The sequence below is a fragment of the Triticum urartu genome, chromosome 7A, assembly GCF_056163025.1.
Source record: "Triticum urartu cultivar PI428250 chromosome 7A, HENAU_Tu73, whole genome shotgun sequence".
NCBI lineage: Eukaryota > Viridiplantae > Streptophyta > Magnoliopsida > Poales > Poaceae > Triticum > Triticum urartu.
The window spans coordinates 36463304-36487524 of record NC_141879.1 but is presented as its reverse complement, the minus strand read 5'-3'; the positions used below and the strand labels follow the sequence as shown (position 1 = coordinate 36487524).

The 24221-nt window shown below is 47.5% G+C and overlaps 2 protein-coding genes and 1 pseudogene across 2 annotated transcripts; all 3 read left to right on the top strand.

The window, feature by feature from the left end:
• Positions 1 to 265: 265 nt before the first annotated feature.
• Positions 266 to 957, top strand: LOC147957401 (uncharacterized). The gene has a single exon (XM_087532949.1). The coding sequence runs from the start codon at positions 266 to 268 to the stop codon at positions 845 to 847; it is 582 nt and encodes a 193-aa protein (XP_087389075.1). The 3' UTR covers positions 848 to 957.
• Positions 958 to 1712: 755 nt separating this feature from the next.
• LOC125522631 (putative receptor-like protein kinase At4g39110) lies at positions 1713 to 4843 on the top strand. The gene has a single exon (XM_048687675.2). The coding sequence runs from the start codon at positions 1965 to 1967 to the stop codon at positions 4500 to 4502; it is 2538 nt and encodes an 845-aa protein (XP_048543632.2). The 5' UTR covers positions 1713 to 1964; the 3' UTR covers positions 4503 to 4843.
• Positions 4844 to 7696: 2853 nt separating this feature from the next.
• LOC147957400 (protein FAR1-RELATED SEQUENCE 5-like) lies at positions 7697 to 9008 on the top strand (annotated as a pseudogene).
• The last annotated feature ends 15213 nt before the right edge of the window (positions 9009 to 24221 follow it).

Here is a 24221-nt window from a genome sequence, read left to right as displayed (position 1 = left end):
GGTAAAGTTTGGTTTTAGCACGCGTCGGCTGGTTCCGTGCGCTCCAGCGGTGGCGGGAACTTACCGCGCGCGGGAAGCGTTTGCGCGCGCGCGGGAGAAAGCGGCACGCGGCGCGGTAGATTTGGCGCGCCGCTTCACGCGCGCCTATAAAATCCCGCGCTCGCCACGCGCACAGAACACAGCCACGCGCCCTCCCCTCGCAACCTCGCCGCTTCGCAACCTCACCGCTTCGCCACCTCGCCGCTTCGCCGCTTTCCGCGCCACCATGCCGCCGCGCCGCCGGAGTTCTTCAGGCTACCGCGGCGTCCGCGAGCGCCCCAACGGCTGGTACTCCGCCGAGATCAGGTCCGGCGACGTCCGGCTCGGCCTCGGGTCGTTCTGGAGCACGCACGAGACGGCCCACGCGTACGACGCGGCGGCGTGGCGCTTGGAGAGGCCCCGGTCGCAGATGAAAATCCGGGACGTCTTCACGCACGAGGAGGCGCAGTGCGTCGCCCCTCCGCCGCGTCTCATCACCGACATGGACAGTGCCGACCACGCTCGGCGGCAGCGCCGCCTCCTCATCGCCGAGGAGGACGAGCGAGCCATGGCGGAGTGGCGCCGTCACCACCCGGAGGATGTCGCCGACGAGCGTGCCTACTGGGCGGAGATGACGGCAAGGCGCCGCGCGAAGCGGGCGGACCGGCGTCGGCGGAAGGCATTGGCGAATGCGCAGTCCGATATCGTTGCAGCAGGTGGGAGGTCGATCTTCACGGCAGACGATGGACGTTGGTTGGACATGTGGCTCGATACCTCGGACGACACCGACGAGGATGATGATGGTGATGATGGTAGCGACTTGGAGTAGTTTCTATCTGTGTATGCCGTAGTAGTTTCTATCTAGTTGCATCGTAGTTTTATTTATCTATGCTTTCGAACTATCTATCTAGTTGCACCGATGTAAAATACCTTTGTATCGTTTTTTATCTATGCAATCTATCGTTTTTTTGTATATGCTTCCGATGTAAAAATGTTGTAGAATGAGCGTGCGCACTGCTGGAGCGGCGCGCGCGCTGCATTTTAGCGCGGCTGCTGGAGCCAGCGCTGCGCGCCGCGCCAAACCAGACAATGTGCGCGCGGCAAAGCAGTTTTTAGCGCGCGGCGCGTTCGGCGTCTATTGGAGATGCTCTAAGGCTGCTATTTCTAACAGTTTTTCTTAATCCCCATACAAAAACAGTTTTTCTTATAGTCTTGCTAAATCTCTGTCAACTAAGACTTCGTTTTGTCTCAGCCGATGCTATATTCATAAAATCTTACATTGAGATCGGTGCAAAATTTTCTTTTCTATTTTTTATCTTTATACATGTTATATCACTCGACTGAGAGTTACTGAAACATAGCCACACTTTTTTTTCTTAGTATGAATTGCTGGTTTCGCAATGGGCGATGAAAGATAACCTCAAAACCAGGCCGGGTGGCTCCTGGAAAGATCTGCAACATCGATCGCATCTCCATCTTTCTCTTCTCCCATTGGCGTGCAACTAGCACAAGCTCCAATCATGGTCACCGTCGATCGTTGAGCCAGCAGCAACAACCACAAGCTCCAAGAATAGCCATGTGCAGAATGACTTGCGTCAATGGTGGACGAGCCCCCAAACATAGCACGCCGACGCCCGGGTCAAACCGGCTTAAACTTGGCATGGCGCCACCCACCACCGCTTAACCCCCGCCCATTTCTCCCTCCCCCTCAAGTCTCCTCCGCCCCCTTCCCTCTCCTCCGATTGGCCCCGCCCAACCAGAGAGAGGGCGAGAGGGCGCCACCCCAGCCAGGCCCAGGCCACCACAATAACAAAAATCAGCACGACGACGTCCCCGGCGTCGGGCGCTGCGCGTCGAGGTGGCGGCGGCGGCCGCGGTGTCGACTTGAGCGGCGGCACAACAGCAGCGTGGCGGCGAGGGTGACGAGGACAAGCACCGCGCTTAAGATGGTGCGCCGCGGGGCGCTCCCGCTGGCGCTGCTGGCCGTGCTCGTGACGCTGACGGCCGTGGCGGGGCAGGGGAAGCCGGTCACGGACAACGGCTCGGGCGGCGGGTCGGGGCCGTCCAAGTTCACGCCCAAGGACGCCTTCTACATCGACTGCGGCGGCACGGCCGCCGCCGACACCAAGGACGGCAAGTCCTTCAAGACCGACGCGGAGGCCAACAGCCTGCTCTCCGCCAGGGACAACATCAAGGTCGCCGACGACAAGGCCGACGTGCCGTCGCACCTCTACCGCTCCGCGCGGGTCTTCAAGGAGGAGGCCGTCTACAACTTCCCGCTCACGGCACCCGGCTGGCACTTCATCCGGCTCTACTTCTTCCCCATCAAGAGCGGGGAGGCCGACCTGGCGGCGGCCACGTTCGACGTGTCCACCGCCGTTAACGTCCTTCTCCACGGCTTCACCCCCGAGGCGAAGGCGGTCATGAAGGAGTACATCGTCAACGCCACGGAGAACAAGCTCGAGCTCAAGTTCACCCCGCAGTCGGGCTCGGCGTTCATCAACGCCATCGAGGTCGTCAACGCCCCCGACGAGCTCATCAGCAAGACGGCCCTGACGGTGTCGCCGCTAGCCGAGACAAGCGGGTTGTCAGAGGCTGCGTACCAGGTGGTGTGCCGGCTCAACGTCGGTGGCCCGCCCATCGGCCCCGTGAACGACACGCTCGGCCGGCAGTGGGAGGACGACGGGCAGTACCTGAACCCCAAGGACGCCGGGACGGAGGTGTCGGTGCCGACGAGCGCGATCAAGTACCCCGACGCGTTCCCGGCGACCAAGCTCGTGGCACCCACGGCGGTGTACGCGACCGCCCGCCACATGGCTGAATCCGGCGTCGCGAACCAGAACTTCAACGTGTCGTGGAAGGTGGACGTGGACCCGTCGTTCGACTATCTCGTCCGCCTCTTCTTCGCCGACATCATAAGCACGTCCGCCAACGACCTCTACTTCAACGCGTACATCAACGGCCGCAAGGCCATCTCCGCCCTGGACCTCTCCACCATCACCGGCGACCTGGCCGCGCCCTACTACAAGGACTTCGTGGTGAACTCGTCGGTCAACACCGACGGCCACATTATCATCGGGGTCGGGCCGCTGGGGCAGGACACGGGCCGCAACGACGCGCTGCTCAACGGCGCGGAGGTGCTCAAGATGAGCAACTCGGTGGGCAGCCTGGACGGCGAGTTCGGCGTGGACGGCCGGATGGTGGACGACGGCAGCGGCACCCGCAAAGTGGTCGCTGCCGTGGGGTTCGCCATGATGTTCGGCGCCTTCGCCGGCCTGGGATGCATGGTGGTGAAGTGGCACCGGCGGCCGCAGGACTGGGACCGGCGCAACAGCTTCTCGTCGTGGCTGCTGCCCATCCACACGGGCCAGTCCTTCTCCAACGGCAAGGGGTCCAAGAGCGGCTACACCTTCTCCTCCACCGCGGGGATGGGCCACTTCTTCACCTTCGCGGAGATGTCAGAGGCGACCAAGAACTTCGACGAGAGCGCCATCATCGGCGTGGGAGGGTTCGGCAACGTGTACGTGGGCGAGATCAACGACCCCGACGAGGAGGGGTCCAGGATCAAGGTGGCCATCAAGCGCGGGAACCCGTCGTCGGAGCAGGGCATCAACGAGTTCAACACCGAGATCCAGATGCTGTCCAAGCTCCGGCACCGCCACCTCGTGTCCCTCATCGGCTACTGCGACGAGGGCGAGGAGATGATCCTCGTCTACGAGTTCATGCAGCACGGGCCCTTCCGCGACCACATCTACGGCGGCCCCGAGGGCCTGCCCACGCTCTCCTGGAAGCAGCGCCTCGAGATCTGCATCGGCGCCGCCAGGGGCCTCCACTACCTCCACACCGGCACCGCGCACGGGATCATCCACCGGGACGTCAAGACCACCAACATCCTCCTCGACGAAAAGTTCGTGGCCAAGGTGGCCGACTTCGGCCTCTCCAAGGACGGCCCCGGGATGAACCAGCTGCACGTCAGCACCGCCGTCAAGGGCAGCTTCGGGTACCTCGACCCGGAGTACTTCCGGTGCCAGCAGCTGACCGACAAGTCGGACGTCTACTCCTTCGGGGTGGTGCTGCTGGAGACGCTGTGCGCGCGGGCGCCCATCGACCCGCGGCTGCCGCGGGAGCAGGTCAGCCTCGCCGAGTGGGGCCTGCAGTGGAAGCGCAAGGGCCTCATCGAGAAGATCATGGACCCCAACCTCAACGGCAAGGTCAACCCGGAGTCGCTCGCCAAGTTCGCCGAGACCGCCGAGAAGTGCCTCTGCGAGTTCGGCAGCGACCGCCTCTCCATGGGCGACGTGCTCTGGAACCTCGAGTACGCGCTGCAGCTGCAGGAGGCCAACCCGCCCGAGGGCGCCACCGACGCCGACGACGCCGACGCCTCCATCGTCTCCTCCGCCAGCGGCGTCACCACCGTGCCCGACCAGTCCACCACCTCCGCCAACGAGCTCTTCGCGCAGCTCGCCGACATGAAGGGGAGATGATCCATCGTCTGAATCGATCATCCATCCCTCCACGCGTCGCCGTCAGTCCTCACCGGTCGAGCAGCACCGCCCTAGTTCGTCAATCCGTGCGCGCGCCTTCTGCATGCCAGTCCATGCATGCATCCATGGTGGAACGGATCAAGGAAGGATTCGATCATAACTCAAAACCAAACCAGGTCGATCGAAGAGTGTATATGTGTGTAATGTATGTATGTGTCTCAATCGCGTTTACCGATGCAGAAAATTCCAAAATGTATACCGCAACTGTATGTAAAATCATGGCGTCAATTACACTTTGTCTCACAAAAAGTGTTGATTTTGTTAGCATGCATTCAGCTGGAGCTCATTTCTCTTTTCCCCCGCATAACAAAGAGCTCGTTTCTCTTAGTATTGATTGGATTATTAGTAGGATTTCCAGCCAGAAAGCTGAGGATCTTGTTATCGGATTTTTCTATGTATGAGATTTATATTGCTGAATTTTCTATGGAACAAAATAAGAGTCCTGGTCCTGCTGGTCTCCCATTGAGTTTTACCACATATGATGCAATTTGATTAAATGGTGTCTAAAAGCTATGATTGATGATTTCCAGAGAGGTAACATTAGCATTGCTACCTTGAGCTATGGAATTATCACATTGATTCCTAAAAGCAGTGATGGTAAACAAATTCAAAATTGCTGGCCCATTTCCCTCTTGAATGTTAGTTTAAATTTTTTTCACTAAAATCTTTATGAATAGATTGAGTGGGGTGGTGAGTCCTCCAATTTCTCTTGTACAAACTGCTTTTATTAAGAAAAAAAGTCCATTTTACTACCCTGAATAAAGTTGGTGGTTCACAATACCCCCTCATCTATTTTTCTGTTCCTTTCACCCCCTAAACAAACCCATACCGGATGAAAGAACCCCCCGGGTGGATTGTCTCTACTTGCTGCTGATGTGGCATTGGTCAACAGTGGTTTTGACCTGCGGGTGGGCCTCCCTTGGCAGGTGTGGCTGAGATTGACGGGTGGGGCCTAGAGGAGGCGGGGTCCGCTTGACAGGTCTGTCTCCTTCCTCTATCGCTCGCCCGCGGGACAGAGAGGAGCTCAGGCGCTCGCCTCGGCGGCAAAGGCCACCCCCGGCGGAGCTACGACCACCGGATTGACCCCCGCGATGCAGCGCGTACCCCGGCAGCAGCAGCAAGCAAGGCAACAACGGCACAAGCAGCAGCCACAAGTAAAGCAGCAGCGAGCGAGCGCACGGGGGTAGCTGCAGCTGCGGCGCACACGGGCACAGATTGAAGGGGGAATCGGCAGAGGAGCTCACCGCGGAGCTCGTGGACGAGGTTAGCGAGCGCGGGTGTCGACGGACACAACGAAATCGATGACAAGATGCGGCGGCCGTGGACGAAGACGATGGCGATGGCGAGCGTACGTGGCCTCCTAGCCCGAGCCCTTCGGCGAGGGTGAAGGAGACGACGATGGCGGAGCTACTGGGCGTCTTGGCGTGACGAGGGGAGGCCGGCGGCCACGGGATCGACGCGGCGACGGCGACCATGAGCTTTAGGCGACGAACAAGGGATATGCGGGAGATTTGGGGTTAGAAAAGAGGGAAGGAAGAGGAAAGAGAAGGGAGGAAGGAGAAGCAGGGCGCTCGGCGCGGCGGCTTGGAACTCCGGCGGTCGCCGGCGTCGGCCGGAGGCGGCGGGGTCGGGCGCAAGGGGAGGCTGGAGCTCCTCTATCTCAGCCCAGCCTGATGAGGGGGGCCCACCTGTGGTCAAAACCACCGTTGACCACTGCCACATCAGCAGCCATTTGAGTCAAACCATCATAGGGACCGATTTTGTCCGGTATGGGATTGTTTAGGGGGTGAAGGGAACAGAAATAAAGATCAGGGGGTTATGTGAACCATCAACTTTTTTCAGGGTAGTAAAATGGACTTTTTTCTTTTATTAAAGGCAGGTATATTATGGAAGGGGTCCATATCCTACATGAAGCCATGAACATTATACATGCTAATAGCATGGTGCTATGGTTTTCAAAGTGGACTTTAAAAAGCATGTGACAAATTTAAATGGTCTTTTGAACATAAGATGTCGAGTTTAAAAGATTTCCCAGATATATGGAATGGATTGTGAAAATCATGAAAGGGGGGCATGTTGGAATTAAAGTTAATAATTTTATGGGCCCTAGTTTTGAAACTTTCAAAGGCTCGAGACATGGTGATTTTCTGTCCCCACTGATATTTTATTTAGTTGTTGATGCCCTTGCTATTAATGCAAGAAGTTAGAGGTGTATTAGAGGAAGTTAGGGGAGGATAAGTAAATATGCTGCAATACGCATAAGCAGGGTGATAAAGTTAAATGTTCGTTTGGTTAGGTTGGCTGATAATTTTTAACCCTAAAAGCAAGGTGGCTTGGGTATACTTAATTTGCTTAATAAACAGTGGGGGAAATTAGGCACTGAAGAAGGGCTCCGCGAATATGTTTTGCTTAATAAACATGTTTAGAATGGTTGTTCAACTAGTGTGAAGCAAGAGATATTTTCTGTAGTATGTTATAAGATGAAACTAGCTGATGGGGGAAAACAGATTTTGGGAAGACTGGTGGATGGATGTTAAATCATTAAAACGGTCGTATCCTAGACTATGATTCCTGTTTTACAAAAAAAAATTACTTTGGTTTATGTGTGTGAAAAAAGACAGGATCATTTTGCTTTTAGACGAACCCTGTGGGTGATACTTTACTTCAATGGAATGAGATTAAAGAAAATTTCTCGTTTAAATTTTTAAAATATGAAAAAGATGAGCAAAAATTGGGTGGAGACCGGCTGCAAACCTCCTCCCGTGCATACCCGATCCGATCTGCCGCCACCTGTCCCTGCTCTCCATCTAACGCTATCCTCTCATCCCCACCTGCGCGTACGTTTCTCGGCTCGAGTACCTCGCATCGGCTCCAGGAAACAAACTACGCGGCTCGTATCAATCGCTTCCGCGGTAATTGGAGTCTCCATGGCCGAGCAATCGGAGCCTTCTTCTCCACGCGATCGGACTGGTGGGCGTGGGATCCCTGGGTCGGAGATGGCCGCACCGCGCCAGAACGCCTCACCGCCCTCTCTCTCCCATGGCTGCATCGGCCCAGAATAAGAGCCATCGCCGTCGCGGGTCGTGCTCCCGCTGCCTGAAGTGTCGCCTCCACTGAGAAGGACGGGAGTCGCCATGCCGGAGTCTGGCACTGTCGTCGCCTTGGATCATGTAAACCATGCGGATGAGGACAACCGCTGCTCCACCTCATACAGCCCGCTGTCGACAGTGGCGCCGGAGGCAGCAACATGCGACATAGACTTGCCGCCACCGCACGTAACAGAAGACCAGGAGTATTACCAGGAGTATGACACAACCAACATGACTGGAGAAAGAGGTCAGGAGGACGATGTGAGCGACAGTGGGCGTGCAACTGACGGAGAGGAGATACAATAGGTATGGTCGTTGCCTGGTTCTTCGAGATTGTCCCTTACAACAATCTCAACATGCATGTGTATAGTACATTGTCATGCCAAAAGCTAGATCAGGAAGTCAAGATAAGATGTTTCTCTCCAATGAACAATTTGAGGATGGCATATTAATAATTCTGTACACAACGATTTGCTCGTATTTGGCTTGATAATACAATAGCTTATTCAGAACAAAGTATTCCGTCCATGATGCACGTAATGTACAATTAATGTGTTGTGAAGAAAAACATAATATATAGTTTACATTGTGGTAACGTATCTTTAGTTCTCAACACTTTTTAATGTAGGTGGTTGATAAAGTTGGGCAAGCTTTGATCGTTCCCAACGTCATTTGATTCAGAGCAGAAAGCATACGACATGTACAACACGTATGCCGGCAAGGTTGGGTTTAGTATCAGAAAGAGCCAGACAAAGCGCCGCCAAGATCCAAGTATATACCAGAAATATATAGTTTGCAGTAATCAGGGAGAACGAGAAACTGAATCATCAAAGGCCACTACAAGAACAGGTTGTCAGGCTCGTGTTCAATTTAGTGTCAGTGGAGAGGGGATTTGTACAGTGCAAAAGGTTGTAACCGATCACAATCATTATCTTGCTAGTCCCAATAAGTTACACAAGCTGAGGTCCCAACGACGTGTTGTAGAAGCGGACAAAACGCTAATTGGCCAGATACGTGAAGCTGGGATGAAGCCATCTCAGGTGTATGATTTCATGGTAGCGTTCTTTGGAGGAGGCGACAAAGTGCCATTCTCAAAATGGATTGCAATAATGAGATTGGTAAGGAAAGGAAGAGGTATTTAGAATCCAATGATGCAAAAACACTGTTAGAATACTTGAAGAATAAGCAGAGGGAGGATCCAACGTTTTTTTATGCGATTCAAGTAGATGAGAAGGATGGTCAGATAGCTAATTTTTTGGGGGCAGATGGTCAGTCCATTATGGATTATGCATGCTTTGGTGATGCCGTATCATTTGACACCATGTTTGATATCATGAGAAGGATGGTTGAAGTTTGACGATTTTTCATATGCTTTCAGGAACAATTTGCTCTATCATTCTGATGGAGTGCCAAATCATGAAAATATGGAACCTTGCTTTGTAATATCTACATGATTATCTATTTATTCTCATAGGGCTGCTTTACTAGAATGCTACTCCTTGGTGTTTAAATTTCGATCCAATTTGAATCCATTTGCAATCACTTTCCAATCAGCGCTATATGAGTACAATGAAATGTTCAAATGTAAAAATGTGAAATCTGCATGCTTTCAGTTTTGATACATCGACGCATCCTTTTCTAACAAAAAGGAAGTGAGGTTCTCTCTTGTAAAAGCTAGCAGGACCTAGCTGTGCTTTCCTGTTTGCAACAAAATCAAGATATGAGCATGTAAAAGATGATATAAACATCAGGGTTTTTTTTTCAATTTATAGATGATCCCAAGAATCTATCCTTTTACAGATATGAAAAATTACAGACAATAATTTTGAACAATTTACAATAGAGTATCATCATTATTTTCATCATAAGCTTCTGAATCTTGAAATTCACTGAAGAAAGTATGTTGTAACCAAAAGAACATCAGCGAGCATTTTGACATCTTTTCAGACCTCATAGTGTTGGGGAACGTAGTAATTTCAAAAAAAATCTTACGCACACACAGGATCATGGTGATGCATAGCAACGAGAGGGGAGAGTGTTGTCCACGTACCCTCGTAGACCGAAAGCGGAAGCGTTTGCACAACGCGGTTGATGTAGTCGTACGTCTTCACGATCCGACCGATCAAGTACCGAACGTACGGCACCTCCGAGTTCAGCACACGTTCAGCTCGATGACGTCGCTCGAACTCCGATCCAGCCGAGCTTTGAGGGAGAGTTTCGTCAGCATGATGGCGTGGTGACGATGATGATGTTCTACCGATGCAGGGCTTCGCCTAAGCACCGCTACGATATTATCGAGGTGAACTATGATGGAGGGGGGCACCGCAAACGGCTAAGAGACCCAAGAGATCAATTGTTGTGTCTAGAGGTGCCCACATGCCCCCGTATATAAAGGAGCAAGGGGGGAGAGGCGGCCGGCCAGGAGGAGGCGCGCCAGGGAGGAGTCCTACTAGGACTCCCTCCTTTCCTAGTTGGAGTAGGAGAATGGGGGAGGAGGAGGGAGAGAAGAAGGAAAGGGCCCCCCCCTCCTTGTCCAATTCGGGCTAGAGGGAGAGGGGGCGCGCGGCCTGCCCTGGCCGCCCCTCCTCTTCTCCACTAAGGCCCATCTTGGCCCATTAAACCCCCGGGGGGGGGGGGGGGGTTCCAGTAACCCCCAGTACTCCGGTAAAATCCCGATTTCATCTGGAACACTTCCGATATCCAAATATAGGCTTCCAATATATCAATCTTTATGTCTTGACCATTTTGAGACTCCTCGTCATGTCCGTGATCACATCCGGGACTCCGAACTACCTTTGGTACATCAAAACACATAAACTCATAATATAACTGTCATCGAACTTTAAGTGTGCGGACCCTACGGGTTCGAGAACTATGTAGACATGACCGAGACATGTCTCCAGTCAATAACCAATAGCGAAACCTGAATGCTCATATTGGCTCCTACATATTCTACGAAGATCTTTATCGGTCAAAACGCATAACAACATACGTTGTTCCCTTTGTCATCGGTATGTTACTTGCCCGAGATTCGATCGTCGGTATCTCAATACCTAGTTCAATCTCGTTACCGGCAAGTCTCTTTACTCATTCCGTAATGCACTATCCCGCAACTAACTCATTAGTTGCATTGCTTGCAAGGCTTATAGTGATGTGCATTACCGAGAGGGCCCAGAGATACCTCTCTGACAATCGGAGTGACAAATCCTTATCTTGAAATACGCCAACCCAACAAGTACCATCGGAGACACCTGTAAAGCATCTTTATAATCACCCAGTTACGGTGTGACGTTTGGTAGCACACAAAGTGTTCCTCCGATAAACGGAAGTTGCATAATCTCATAGTCATAGGAGCATGTATAAGTCATGAAGAAAGCAATAGCAGAATACTAAACGATCATGTGCTAAGCTAACGGAATGGGTCAAGTCAATCACATCATTCTCCTAATGATGTGATCCCGTTAATCAAATGACAACTCATGTCAATGGCTAGGAAACATAACCATCTTTGATCAACGAGCTAGTCAAGTAGAGGCATACTAGTGACACTCTGTTTGTTTATGTATTCACACAAGTATTATGTTTCCGGTTAATACAATTCTAGCATGAATAATAAACATTTATCATGATGTAAGGAAATCAATAATAGCTTTATTATTACCTGTAGGGCATATTTCCTTCACATAGCAGGCCATGAAAATGCATAAATAATGCAGTCTACTTAACACGATCTACTTCATGTTCTCGGTGTCATCAGATTCTCCGTTTAACCTTTACATGTTCCCTCTTCCTAACCCAGCTATCTATCAATCCAACATCACCGTTAGGCCACTCTAAACCTATTTGCAAACCTGAACTATCAGTCCATCAATTATTAATATTTTTCGAGAATGACAGTGCATCAATTATAATTCAGAGAAGTTCAAAAAACTCTGACATCTAAACTGTACGAGGCTTTGTGGGACACAAACAAGTTGCATGCGATGGTGTCGGCAACATAGAGCACATAATAATGCAATCCAAGAAACGGACATGAACAGTTGCTGCAAAAAAAGGAACCTATTTTTGCTTATTGATAATAGAAATACAGTGTGATATCATACAGAGTTGAAATCTGAAAATTATACTCGTTCAACTATTATACAGTCATGCTCTATGGCAGTGGCAGCTCCAGGAATTTGCAACCGGGTATTCATGTGTATTCATTTTGCCAAAATCATTGCTGTTTTTTGAAAATTGTCACTGTTTTGCCAGAATCAACACTGTGTTTTGTAAAAATCATGGGTATTCACATGAGGACCCAAGAATACCCCTAGCGCCGCCCCTGCTCTATGGAGAGAGGATATTACAATTGTGATGCCCAACACGATATCATATCCGGCGAGCTTATGGCCACGAGAGCATGACGGCACCATGCACGCACATACTTGCTGAGCGGGCGCTGCACGCCGTGAGCCAGCAAGGGCGCCTCCATGCCCAACTTCGGCTGCCATCTGATCTGGGTCTTCTAACGCTGGCAGTTTGAGCAGCTCTCCCACGGACGCGCACCACTTGTCGAGTCGTGGGCATAAGGTGTCCATGGTGCCTCCTGGTCCACCGTCGCCGCCACTCTCTGCAGGCGCCGCCACCTCGCTCCGCCGGCTTCGCTCGGCCTTGGCTCCACTGGACGTGGAACAAGATGGGGATTATGTTCGGTTTCTTGAGCCGATATAGCAGCTCACCGATCAAGCCGAGCCGAAGCGCCGGGAGCGACGGAACAAGGCGAAGAAAGGAGCGCTACAACGGGCGCGAGCGGATGCCGTGGGATGCATTGGTACGACATGTGGCGGCAGATCGGATCGGGTATGCACGGGAGGAGGTTTGCAGCCCGTCTCCACCCAATTTTTTTCCGAAAAAGATTCCTTAGTGCAGACTTTATCTACCGATGATAATTCCATCTTTAAGTCTTTCTATTGATGGTCGAAAAGGTTTAGAGGGATGGTCGAGGATGGGCTCACGACGGTGAGGCGGCCACAGAGCGCTGTAGATGACGACGGTAGGCCAATGGTCATGGGCGGTTCAGGAGGAGGAAGGAGGCTGAAATTTAAAAAAAAACCGTAGAAGACGCACAGCAGCCGTCCCAATCCCATGATCAATTTTACACCCAAAACAAAAATCAGGCCACTGCCCTTTTTTTTGACATCTTCTGATGGCATTTGCTTACAACACTCAGCCTAATTAGCCTTTTTGATCTATCTAAATCGATCGTGATATATTGCTTGCATGCATCCCAGAATCTAATTGTCTAAAGGTACGTAATTCAGGTCTCGCTAATTAAAAACGAAGCAACCAGCTGGCGGTGGCACCAAGGAGGAATACAGAGAAGCCCGCCGCGCAATGCCCGTGCCGGTGGTCGGCGGCGGCGGCGCTCCTGATAGGGCTGCGCACTTGCGGCGTCGGCGTCCACGGCTGATGGTACCCGTTGCCTCCGGGCTGGCCGTATCCGTTGCCTGGGGGGTGCCATCCGGGTCCCCCGGGATGGCCGGGGACGTTGCCTGGGGGGTGCCATCCGGGGCCTCCGGGGTGCCCGGGGACGTTGCCTGGGGGTGCCACCCGGGGTGGCCGGGGCCTCCGGGGGCGCAGCCGGCGGCGTTCCTGACGGTGAAGTTGGCCCGCCCGACCTCGGGGGTTTGCGTCCCGTTATTAGCTCCTGCATGCAGCAAACATATGAAAAATCAACTTGCACTTGATGCGCGTACGTGTTGATGATGCAAACAAACACCAGCTCCGTGCACGGAGAAAGAGCGTGACATACCGACATCTTTGCTGCCATCTGCGAGAACGCATGGGCCAAGAACTGCGAGGACGAGGAGGACGGTCGTCAGGAAGACGAGAGGGCATGGTTTCCTGGGAAGGTCCATGGTACGGCGCCTGCGTGGTGCAGGACTGCACGCATCTCGGTATATAGAAGAGTCTTTGATTTAATTTAGGAATGATTTCCAGGGTATCCCGTATGTGTGATTTGATGCCGAGCAAAGGTTGCTATAGACGAAACATGCTGCTCCTGTAAATCGGATGTCTGATCCATTGTTGGTACCGTCAAAAAAATTCCACGGTAATTTCTATGGAAATTCCTGATGTGCTTCCTTATCCTCGTTGTGATTATGCATGTATACAACGAATCAGACGTGCAAAACTCCATCCATCCATCATCTACTGCCAACAATAAAAATTTGCGGATATTATAAATTTAAAATGAAGCAACCGAATTACCGCCCGCCGCCGCATCCACTTCTAGTAGATAGAGAAAAAAACTAGAGAAGAATACTTAACAATACGGCAAAATCTCTACTCCTAATGAAGCAGTTCGTACGTCGTTCGTTCGTTCATCCTCCCTCGCCTCCCCATCGACCGGAACTCCCTCGCCTCACCCCACCTAATTTTCATTCCCGTGGGAGCCGGTAGAAAAAACAAAAAAAACCGCGTGACAAAACCTAATCCTTCCCACGATCACACCCCACCCCTTTATCCTCTGCCGCCGTTCCCCACGGACGCCATGCTGCCGCAGCCTCCCGATCTGCGACGCCGCCTACCACAGTCTCCACTCGCGCTGCGATGTCCGCGGTCTCCACTCAGATCAATCCGCCGTTGACCCCGTATCCTCCCTCCCGATGGGATCCGGCCTCCACCACTGTCCACGGGGCAACCGGATGTCGGGATCCACCACTCCTCGGCCGCCGATTGGCCTCCATGACCGCGCCTCGCCAATGCTTGCTTCCCCGCAGCCTGCCCTTCATCGATATGGACTCATGCTCCTCGACCCCATAGTGCCGTGCTGGACGCGTGCTCCACAGCTGCACATCCCCTCCTCGTCGAGCCCTGGCGCAGACGCGTGGGGTGTTGCTGTTCTGGCTGGTAAGTTTTTCATTGATTTCTTCTCCGTTGGTAATCGTCGTTCAGTGAACATTGTATTTCCGATGTTTTTCACGACTCAGCTTTTCTTTTTCACTGTCAGATGTCCTACCTGTGCAGGCATGAACACACCTATCAGATGTCCTACTCCTACCTGTGTAGGCACGAACACATGTATATGAATGATTAATGGCTGCTGCCTTGAACCATTAGCACATTAGTGTTGCCTGCGTTGATCAAACGTTTGCCCTGTATAGCCTGCTCATCGTCGACGGCGGCGGCAAGATAAGCAGGCTCGAGATAATCGCGCTGCTCCACTCGCTCGGGGTCTGTGCGCACGGGACGAGATCAGCTTGGTGATGGTAAATGCACCGTCAAGTTCGACGGGGTCGCCCTCTCCTTCGCAGCTTCTCCTCTAACCTTGTCCCTCCTCCATCTCCGTCGACCACTAGCAGGTCGCCGAGGCCTTCCACGCATTTGACCAAGACAACAGCGGATACATCTGAACTGCCCAGCTCGTGTGCTCCATGATGGCATTACAAGTGGCTGGAGGAATGGTGTATGCTCACAAGGTGCGTGATCCTTCTATCAAATTCTGGCTATATGTGCATGGCCTCATTGGTACTAATTTAGCTATACTTGGGTTTCTATACGCCAAGTTGTTTCACCCAGACAAGAATCCCACAAAACTTAATGTGGTGTGGAAGTTTCAGGTACTTCATTCTCTTCTGCTATATTGCGTCGTGTGCTCCACGCCTGTGCCTTCTGATTCAGGAGTGCCCAGTGACAAAATGTGTTATATTTGTAGAGTCGATGCTGTTTAAAAATGGTTTCCACGCAATGGTTTCCAGTTATGTGAAACCAAGCCACTGACGGAGCTAGAGAGGAAGTTCAGGGGGGGGGCAAATGATAAAACATCTAGACTTGAGGGGGCCAAATACTAGATTTATACTCATCTACACCCTCTAAAAGTATTTAAGTGTGAATACTATATTTTGTTATGACACACAGGAAACCCAAGTTTTGAGGCCAGAGATTTACCTTGGATGTTGCATGTGCATTACTTACTTTAGCTAATCGTCCTACCGTCGGGCTTTTAGTTGAAGTTCACTTTATTTCTTGTAATGACATTTCAGGGATAATACGATCGACCCAACAGTTAGCTTTGGGATGCTTTTTGGGGTCGACTCATGAAGATGATGGCTAGCTTGCACCAACATTTGTAGCTTCTGTATAAATGATTCATATAGTCTACAAGTAAGGGAAATGATTATAGGGAATAAATAGGTACGCTGCTTCCATAGTACCCAGTTATTGCATTGTGAGCAAACTTGCTTGTGCGCCATGCCAACAACGACATGTGGATGAACATGCAGCTCAACGACGGCGATTCAAGCACCAATGCGGGTGACCTAGCCATTTGACGCCACCGACTTGACCTACGCAAGCGGCATCACGGAGGGCATGGAGCTCCTGGCCTCCCAAGGACGCCGCCGGGCTCGTCTCGTTAGCCCGCCATGGTTGCAATATAGAAACCCTTAATGACACACGTGTCCCTTTTTCCCTCCCCGTTGCTTCTGTGGATCAACACCCTAGCAAACTCCTCTCCAAACACGCGATCGATTCCGTTCGTATACATCTGATGGTTTAACAAAGATGCAACAAATTTCATTTTGTAGTTTTGCCTGTGGAGGCGATTGTCATTGAAAAGCATACTGTTTTGAATGGATGTTACTTGCCAACTCGGATGGCTCTTTATATTTTTAATTTTGTAAACCATGGGTGCGACTTCATTGTTTGCAAAACATGGATTAGACTTATTTCGGCATTGGTAGTGTGGAAATTGACATGGGATGCACTATACTGTTGCTTGTTCTTTGGCTAATCCTAAACATAATTCTCTATTTTTTATGTGTCTCTATGTTGAACTCGTACGGGGTTTCTTAGTACCTAGAGATAATAATATGCAAATTCAGTGATATATACGCAGAATGTTTGTTTGTTCTCTTTAAGTAATTATACAGATCAACAATATTAAATATTAGATGACACATTGGCCACATCATCCAGTAAATGTGTTAATCCTAATAAATCAAGGACGAATGCTGATTCTAGACATTGGTAGAAGCTAATAAGTTACATCCTTGAGTAATACGAGAGAATTAATATTTCGATGTAGGTAAACCTATCCAGCACGGTACACAAGCTCTTGTTAGTTGCACTATATTAGAATTTTAACTTCCCAGGTTCGATTTTTTTTGTACCGGAGCTAAACCTATCCAACGTGTTTGACCTGAAGGAACTGACATGGTTGTCAAAAAGACTAGAGGTAAATTGCTTGGTACTTACACTGTTATGTTACTGCTATTAGTCATTGCATGTGAAAAAATGTAATGAATAGACCCTTATGTTTCAAGGTATGTATTTACTGATATTTTTTAGTACTTTCTTGCGAGCATGTAGTTTTAAAAAGAACAACACAAAGAACACATAATTCATGACACAACTTTGGATATTAGTATAAAAGGTTTTGCCGTGGAGTTTTATGCGCCATACTTTTGCCGCTTTTATTGTGTCCTTTGTTATATTCTTTTTTATTAGAACTAAAAGTTAGCATGCCGGAAATGTGGGTTTAAGCCCTGGCCGTCTTCAGTTGACAAAATTACCCTACTTTTTTTATCACATTTGGAGGATCTGTCATTTTGAGAAAGTCATTATCTCAACTGCAACCAGGCAGTTTGGCCAAAGATGTAGGATGATCCAGTTCTTTTGGACTCCAATTTTTTGGATTGGTACTTTTGAATTTCTTTCGTAAACGAATGTGGAGAATGGGAGAGGATCTGCAGTTATAAAAATTTGTGCATGGAGTTTTTTTTAAGATCCTATTGTTGTTTGTCTTTTTCCATTGTAACTGTTCATTAATTATGAAATGATTTTTCTTTCTTTTGGATTGATTGGACTGTCCGACAAGTGGATTCGTGGGACTATCTGAGAAGATGAAACAACTAACAGTTGTTTTACAACAGGACAATTGCTCCTGAGAGGTGGAACACTTGGATGGTGGGTACATTAAAGCAGATCAAGTCTTTGAGGCCCTCGTGATGACATGGAGCGATCTTAAAGGAGAGTCTACGATATGAAGTTTGGTCTTAAAAGGAGAGTCTACGATATGAAGTTTGTGTTTGAGTCAAATACTATTGGGCAGATAGGTCTCCTTATGTTGACAACACTGAAATGGAGAATGCAGGTCATGTTGTCATCCTCTTTGGATAAATTTGGTTATGGAACCCCTTGAGGTCAAACACTAAGCTTGCGGTGTGCTGAGAACAAAATGTTGCCATTATCAAATGTTCCATTAACATTATCTATCATATTTAATTATTTGTACGTTGTTGCCCGTAGCAACGCACGGGCACTCTACTAGTATTTATACAGAAGGAGAACACGGGTCGGCAGGTTTATTTATTTATTTAGAAAACAACCTGCTAGGTTTGATCGATCAAGCAACATAGGGATACAAATAGAATCATAGGTTGTCCCAGCCAAACATGTCAGACTTTGATCTAGAGATTAAGGATCTCTTGGAGTTTATATCTCTGACTATAGGTTCATGCCTTCCTCCACTTCCTGCGTCTTATGTTTTTGTACAACACTAAGGCAATTTGAAGCAACATGTAGCCTCTAGATACAAGTCATCAACCAATGCAAGGGCTTCCCAACATGCTCAGCCTTCAAGGGATGCGGGATCGATGACGCCAGGAAGAACAAGCGCTGACGCCCTGAGATGCTTCCCATTCTGATCAGTGATCACAACAAATAGCAGTTGCAACCCCGCAAATTCTCTCTCGCGAATCGGCCCCATTCACGTTGACTTTAGCACAGTTATTCAGAGTTATTTTCTTCGGCAGGTGAACGAAAGCATGTTTTTTCTTCTCATGGGCGGGGCGGGCCACAATCCATGGTGTTTGTTGCTGCTCCTGACGACCGTTCGAGGGTAAAACAGGGATGGTGCCTCACGTAGGGTGCGGCTATACCTCGCTTCCTGCGAGACGAAGCCTGACCTCGCCGCAAGGGCGCCCTCCCGTCGCCACAAATGGCCGGCCCAAGTAGGTTCCTTCACAGGTTCTTTTTTCTCCTCTGTTACCCATTGGTTCCCTTTTTTTATTTTTATTTTCATATTTTTGAAAATATTCTAATAGTGTTACTATTCATCACCCAGGGTGCAACATAAGTTATTCTTCACCCGAGGTAATCTTACGATCATTTCATAATTAAATTACGTTTGGAATTCAAATAGTTACATTCCTATTGATTCACTAGGTAAAATTTGACATAAGAAAATAAAAATATAGGTCATAAGACAAGAAAATAACATAATTTTTTTTCGGCGATTATATATTTTCTTACGGTCCCTTTTTGCGTCGGAAATAAGACAAAACTTACGGAACGTAAAATTACGGTGCATTGATAGTAAAATAGAGGGGGGTGAAGAATAACTATTCCTCACCCAGGGTGATGAATAGCGCGACCCAATATTCTAATGCCTATATTTCAGAACTTAAATTTAAACAAAAATATTAACAAAAATGTTTGCACATTATAAAAAATACCTTAATTTTTAAAGCTATTCATAACATTCAAAGAGAAGGTTTCATGGCATCTTAAAAATGTTCTCATGTTCCAAAATTTGTACGTGACATTTTTCAGAAAAATTTTATACAAAGTTAAACAATGTTTCGTGCCATTACAAAAATGTACATACTTTAAAAGTAATGTTCATGAATTTCGAAATAATATGTTGACATTTATAAAAAAAATGTTTATACCATGTAAGAAATGTCAGGTAGTTTATAAAAAAATGTTTTCTATCATTCAGAAAAATGTCTCACCGTGTGTTTAAAAAATGTTTGAGACATATTCGAAAAAATGTTCAAAAATATGTGTCTGATAAAAATGGTAATCATGTATTCAGAAAATATTAAACATGTATTAAAACTGTTTCAGATGTATAAAAAATGTAGACTGTCTATTAAAAAAAGTTAGGCATCAGAATATATATTTGAAATAGTCATGTATTTAAAAATGTTAAATGTATATAAGAATATTTCATATGTCTTTAAAATGTACAATGTATATGAAAAAAGTAGCCATCTTTATACATATTTGAAAAGATGTTAATCATGTATTTAAAAGATGTTTATGTTGTATACGAAAAATGTACGGCGGGTATGGAGAAGAAATAGAGAAAGTAGACATGTTGAGAAAAAACAAAGAAACCCAATAAAAATAGAAAAACCAAACGAGAACCATTGAAACCAACATAGAAAACCAAAAAAAAGGTTAAAGAAAACTAAAGAAAATCGCTGAAAGAAACACATAATAAACACTCGAAACTAGAAAGTTTGGCTGGAAAAAAAAAGATACGAACCCACTCAGGAACCTTCCAAAAGCCACCCACTCAGGTAAGGCTACAAGAAAAGCTCGAGGCTCGTGAGCCGCTCGAGATCGACTCATTTTTTGGTTTGACTCGAGATCGACTCGAAAAGAAATGGTCGAGTATGAACACTTTCTATTGCTCGGTCGAAAAATGAGTTGATCTTGAGTTAATACTGGCTCGCTCGATTTTAGCTCGATAGCTCGGCATAATATCGTTATGTTAAATGATCATGTCATATATTAAATGCAAATAGGGTAATTTATTACCATATGTGCTCCCCGGAATTTTTCTTCATTTTATTTACATGCAAACATGGAAGCTTAATTGTTTGTAGAAAAAAAATAGGCTTTATTATGGTACGTGGTCGGCCATGTGTTAATTGTTGGTATCTGTGCACTTCCTGCAACTTTTATGATTGTTGGCCAATATTTCATTTTCCCAATTATATATATGTCGTGAATCGTTACCTTATGTCGATAGTAGACTTTCAGTTCTGAAAGAATAAGTTAAACTAGTTCTAAGAAATTTATATTATCGCCGTTCTGATTGAAATAATATTTTTTAGTGTTTTTTATGTCGTGTTATGCCTTATCTAGTGGGAATAATAGTAATAGATTTTATAATTTTTACTGTCTCATTTAGCTCGAAACTAGCTTGAGATCGTTACAAGCTGAGCAGGAATCATGTTCTACCGCTCGACCTTGAGCTTCACTTAGTTTGAGCTCGCTCGAATTTTAATATGAGTTGAGCTGAGTCAAGTCCAACTCGCTCGAACTTGATTCGTTTGCAGGCCTACACTCAGGTAACGATTGATGCTCCCTCTTTGTTAATGGGCCGGCCCATTTGTAGGACTGTTGAATGCTCACAAATAGGAGAACACTTTAGCTCCCCCCCCCCACCCCATGCAGAGGGTGAAAAAAGGGAGCAACTAACCAACCGCTGCCCTCGGAGGGTTCCCGCAAGGGTCATTTTTTCGCCAGGAGTTTCGCAAGGGTCATTTTTTTGTGCGGAAGCGCGTCAAGTGGTTCGTCCAGCCACCACCACGTATTGCGTGTTGGACACTCTCTCTGGATTTTTTTATCTTTATGTATGCTTTTTCGGGTTTCGCTTTTTCAAATTTTGCCTGCTTTTCCCTAAGCTTTGGAGAGAAAATTTTGTCCAAATACAATTGTGCTCTAAAAATAAGCGCTTCCATGAGAAGCATGGCTTGTGTTTTCAAAAAAAAAAAGATGAAACCTGCAGCCGTGCTTTCGGGGCCTAGTTTATTTTTTATATTAGTTTTTTTATTGCCAGCTTTTACGGGTTTTGTGTTTTTTCTTGGCTTTTCCCGTTTTTACTTTTTGGTCTTGGTTTTTTTGGTTTTCCATTTTTTCTGGAAAAAGTCGCCGAAACCTATTAGCATGAGATTGAGTTTCGAAAATCTCAGCGCAAGAAATCCAACGGCGAAAACGGTTTGGTATTTGGACGCATGGTTCAAGAGATAAAACATTTTTTAATGAACAGATGTATGAAAAAGAGATCCCTATTTGGCGCTGCAGACGCCTGCATTTTGCAAACGGGCGCCTGCAGCCTTCCAAACTGGGCCGACCCATTTATAATTTCCTTCATGTTTTCGAAACGTCAAACCACAAACCAATTTCGTGGCATGCACAGCGCTTTAATCACCAAACTATTATCCCACAAGTGTTTAGATAGTTCATTTTTTCCCTTTTATTTCGTTGCTTAGTTTGTTTATTCTTTTTATTTATTTCTCATCCTTTTTGTTTTCGTCTAATGAGCGATTTTGCAAAATTCGTGATTTTTTTCTAAATTTATGATTCTTTAAGTTTGATGAGCTCTTTTTCTACTCTGATCCACGTTTGATGAACTTTTTTGAAATTCGATGAACTTTTTTCAATTTCAAAGAAGTTTTTATCAAAATCAAGGAACCTTTTTCAAAATTCATGAACTTTTGTTCAAAATCGATGAATTTTTTTCAAATGTATGATCTTTTTTTGAAAATCGAGAAATTGTTTTCAGTTTTCTTGAACTGTTTTGCATTTCTTGAACTTTTTCAAAAATTTCATGAACTTTTTCAAATTCTTTAACTTTTCTGAAATTAGCGAACTTTTTCCTCGAATTGGTGAACTTTTTCTATTTTTCTTGATTTTTTTTGAATACGTGAACCTTTACTCTTTTGAGAGCAATTAGTGAACTTTTTAAATTTGTGATCGCGGCTACAATTGTCCTTAAATTTGTGTCGGTATTTTGAATCAGTAGTACGAGGTGCTCTAGTGGTTTTTAGAGGGGAGGGGGGGGGGGGGGGGGTGGAATCGCTGCTGCTGCGTGTTCGTGGGCCGGCCAAGCAAGGTCCTGCAGTAAGCGCCAGTTTGATTCAGCGGCGCTGAACGCGCTGAATAGGACGTCCCGAAGCAACACACACGCATGTCCGATGCGAGGCTCGAGCAAGCCGCGGGAGCACGGCCTGAAAAGAAAAGAAAAAACGAATATTGGAGCATTTTAACCGTGCAGACTGCAGCCAGGAAATTTTCGTGACTTAACTTGTTCCTCAAAAAAGAAGTAATTAGGAGTATATGTAGTACGGTGGCAACCATATATGTTTATTTGGTTTTAATTAGAGGTTTTAGAAACACACACAACAAACCCAGGATAATGATTTGTTTTCTACGTGGAAAACCCTTTTGGTGGGGTGATGCGTGTAAAATGGGCGGTAGAGGTACGCCGTACGCGATGGAGACGAATCTCATGCAAGCGCATGTGCAGGACGAGAGCGATGGAGTGGCGACTAATTGACCTCCTCGTCACGCGCTCACGTGTGCCGTCCTCGCGAAGGATGGATGGATGGATGTGCTGCCATCCTAATTCGCATGCCCAACTGTACACGTAACTGGCTAATCTCCAGGGGTTACCAATCGCTAATACCGGGTGCAAGTTTCACAGTTCTTTGACCGATCGCAAATACTCGTAGCAGCAATTCTGGCGTTGGAAGTGAAAATGAGCATGTGGATCAACGGACAGCGTGTAGTCGTATTGATTCCGAAAATACATGGAGATGTTCAAGAAAATACCGCCGCTCCTCCTCGCTCGGAAGTCCTTACTTGTACACCCGAACCGAATTCCCACCGTGTTCTTTCTAATTTTCCAACCTTCATCTCTTCTTTTTTGTTCGAGTGAATTTCACTTGCACTCTTAAAGAATTTTTTTCCTTACAAGAAAAGACAGTGCCGATTCGCACACACAAAAAAAGAAAATGATACGACAATGCCAAATTTTAATTTAAGAAAACTCTCGAAGGCGGGTACAAGGTACCGAAATACAACTTGCAAGCAACATGAACAACAAATAAACAACGGAAAATAAACAAAGAAACTAGCAAAATGTCGAAGTAGCCACCACGGGGAAAACACCAGAACTTATGCAAAAAAAAAGAACACAATCTTCAGTTGGAAACACAACCGACAATATGTAATACACCTCATCTGCTCCCGAAGAGCGAGTCATCCACATATCAAAGGCTGCCGAACCGTCGACAAATGGAGTTGCTCACGCTAGAGCAAGAATGACTACCAACCTTGGTCATCATGGGATATTCTTTTTCCCGACTGCCTCACTATGCCATTTAATCACGGGCAGTACACAATTTGAGAAATATTCAGATCAGCATACCTTATATTTAGCGAACTTGTTAGACACTGTGGGGTGCTCCTTTTCAGGAAACAGCTTCCAAACTGACTAGAAAGGCCAACCCGTCAAACTGGCGATGAATTCCACATGGATCACATTCGTAAAATACACAACGAGAGGTGGATTATAAAAAGGAAAAGCAAGTATGTAATGCTTGGCCACTCAAGCAAAATCAATGAGTCATTTCGATCCTGCTCCGTCAATAGACAAATTCAAGACCCATGACGGCTAGGGTTAGGGTTAGGATGTTGTGGTAGCATTTCAAAAGCGATTGAAGCAACGACGACATACAATGAAGTGAAGTGGATGTATCGATCGAGGTAAGACAACCTCGAAGATGAATGCGTTGACGACAAAACATTCATTTTCATGTTGAGTTCGAGCGAGTGTCGCGGTCGAATGTTTTGTCGTCTCTTTTAGATATGGCCCACGAGTAAGCCGCTGCGAGGGCAGCTAGAACATTATCTCAAGGAAGATACGTTTCAGACTAACCACGCACCAATTCCTAGGCATTTTTTATGAAGTTTTCAGTGAGAAATTTGTGTTCCTCGCAGCAGA

Bases quoted from the DNA above. Each gene is read 5' to 3' on its own strand.
- LOC147957401 (XM_087532949.1), top strand. From the start codon at position 266: ATGCCGCCGCGCCGCCGGAGTTCTTCAGGCTACCGCGGCGTCCGCGAG.
- LOC125522631 (XM_048687675.2), top strand. From the start codon at position 1,965: ATGGTGCGCCGCGGGGCGCTCCCGCTGGCGCTGCTGGCCGTGCTCGTG.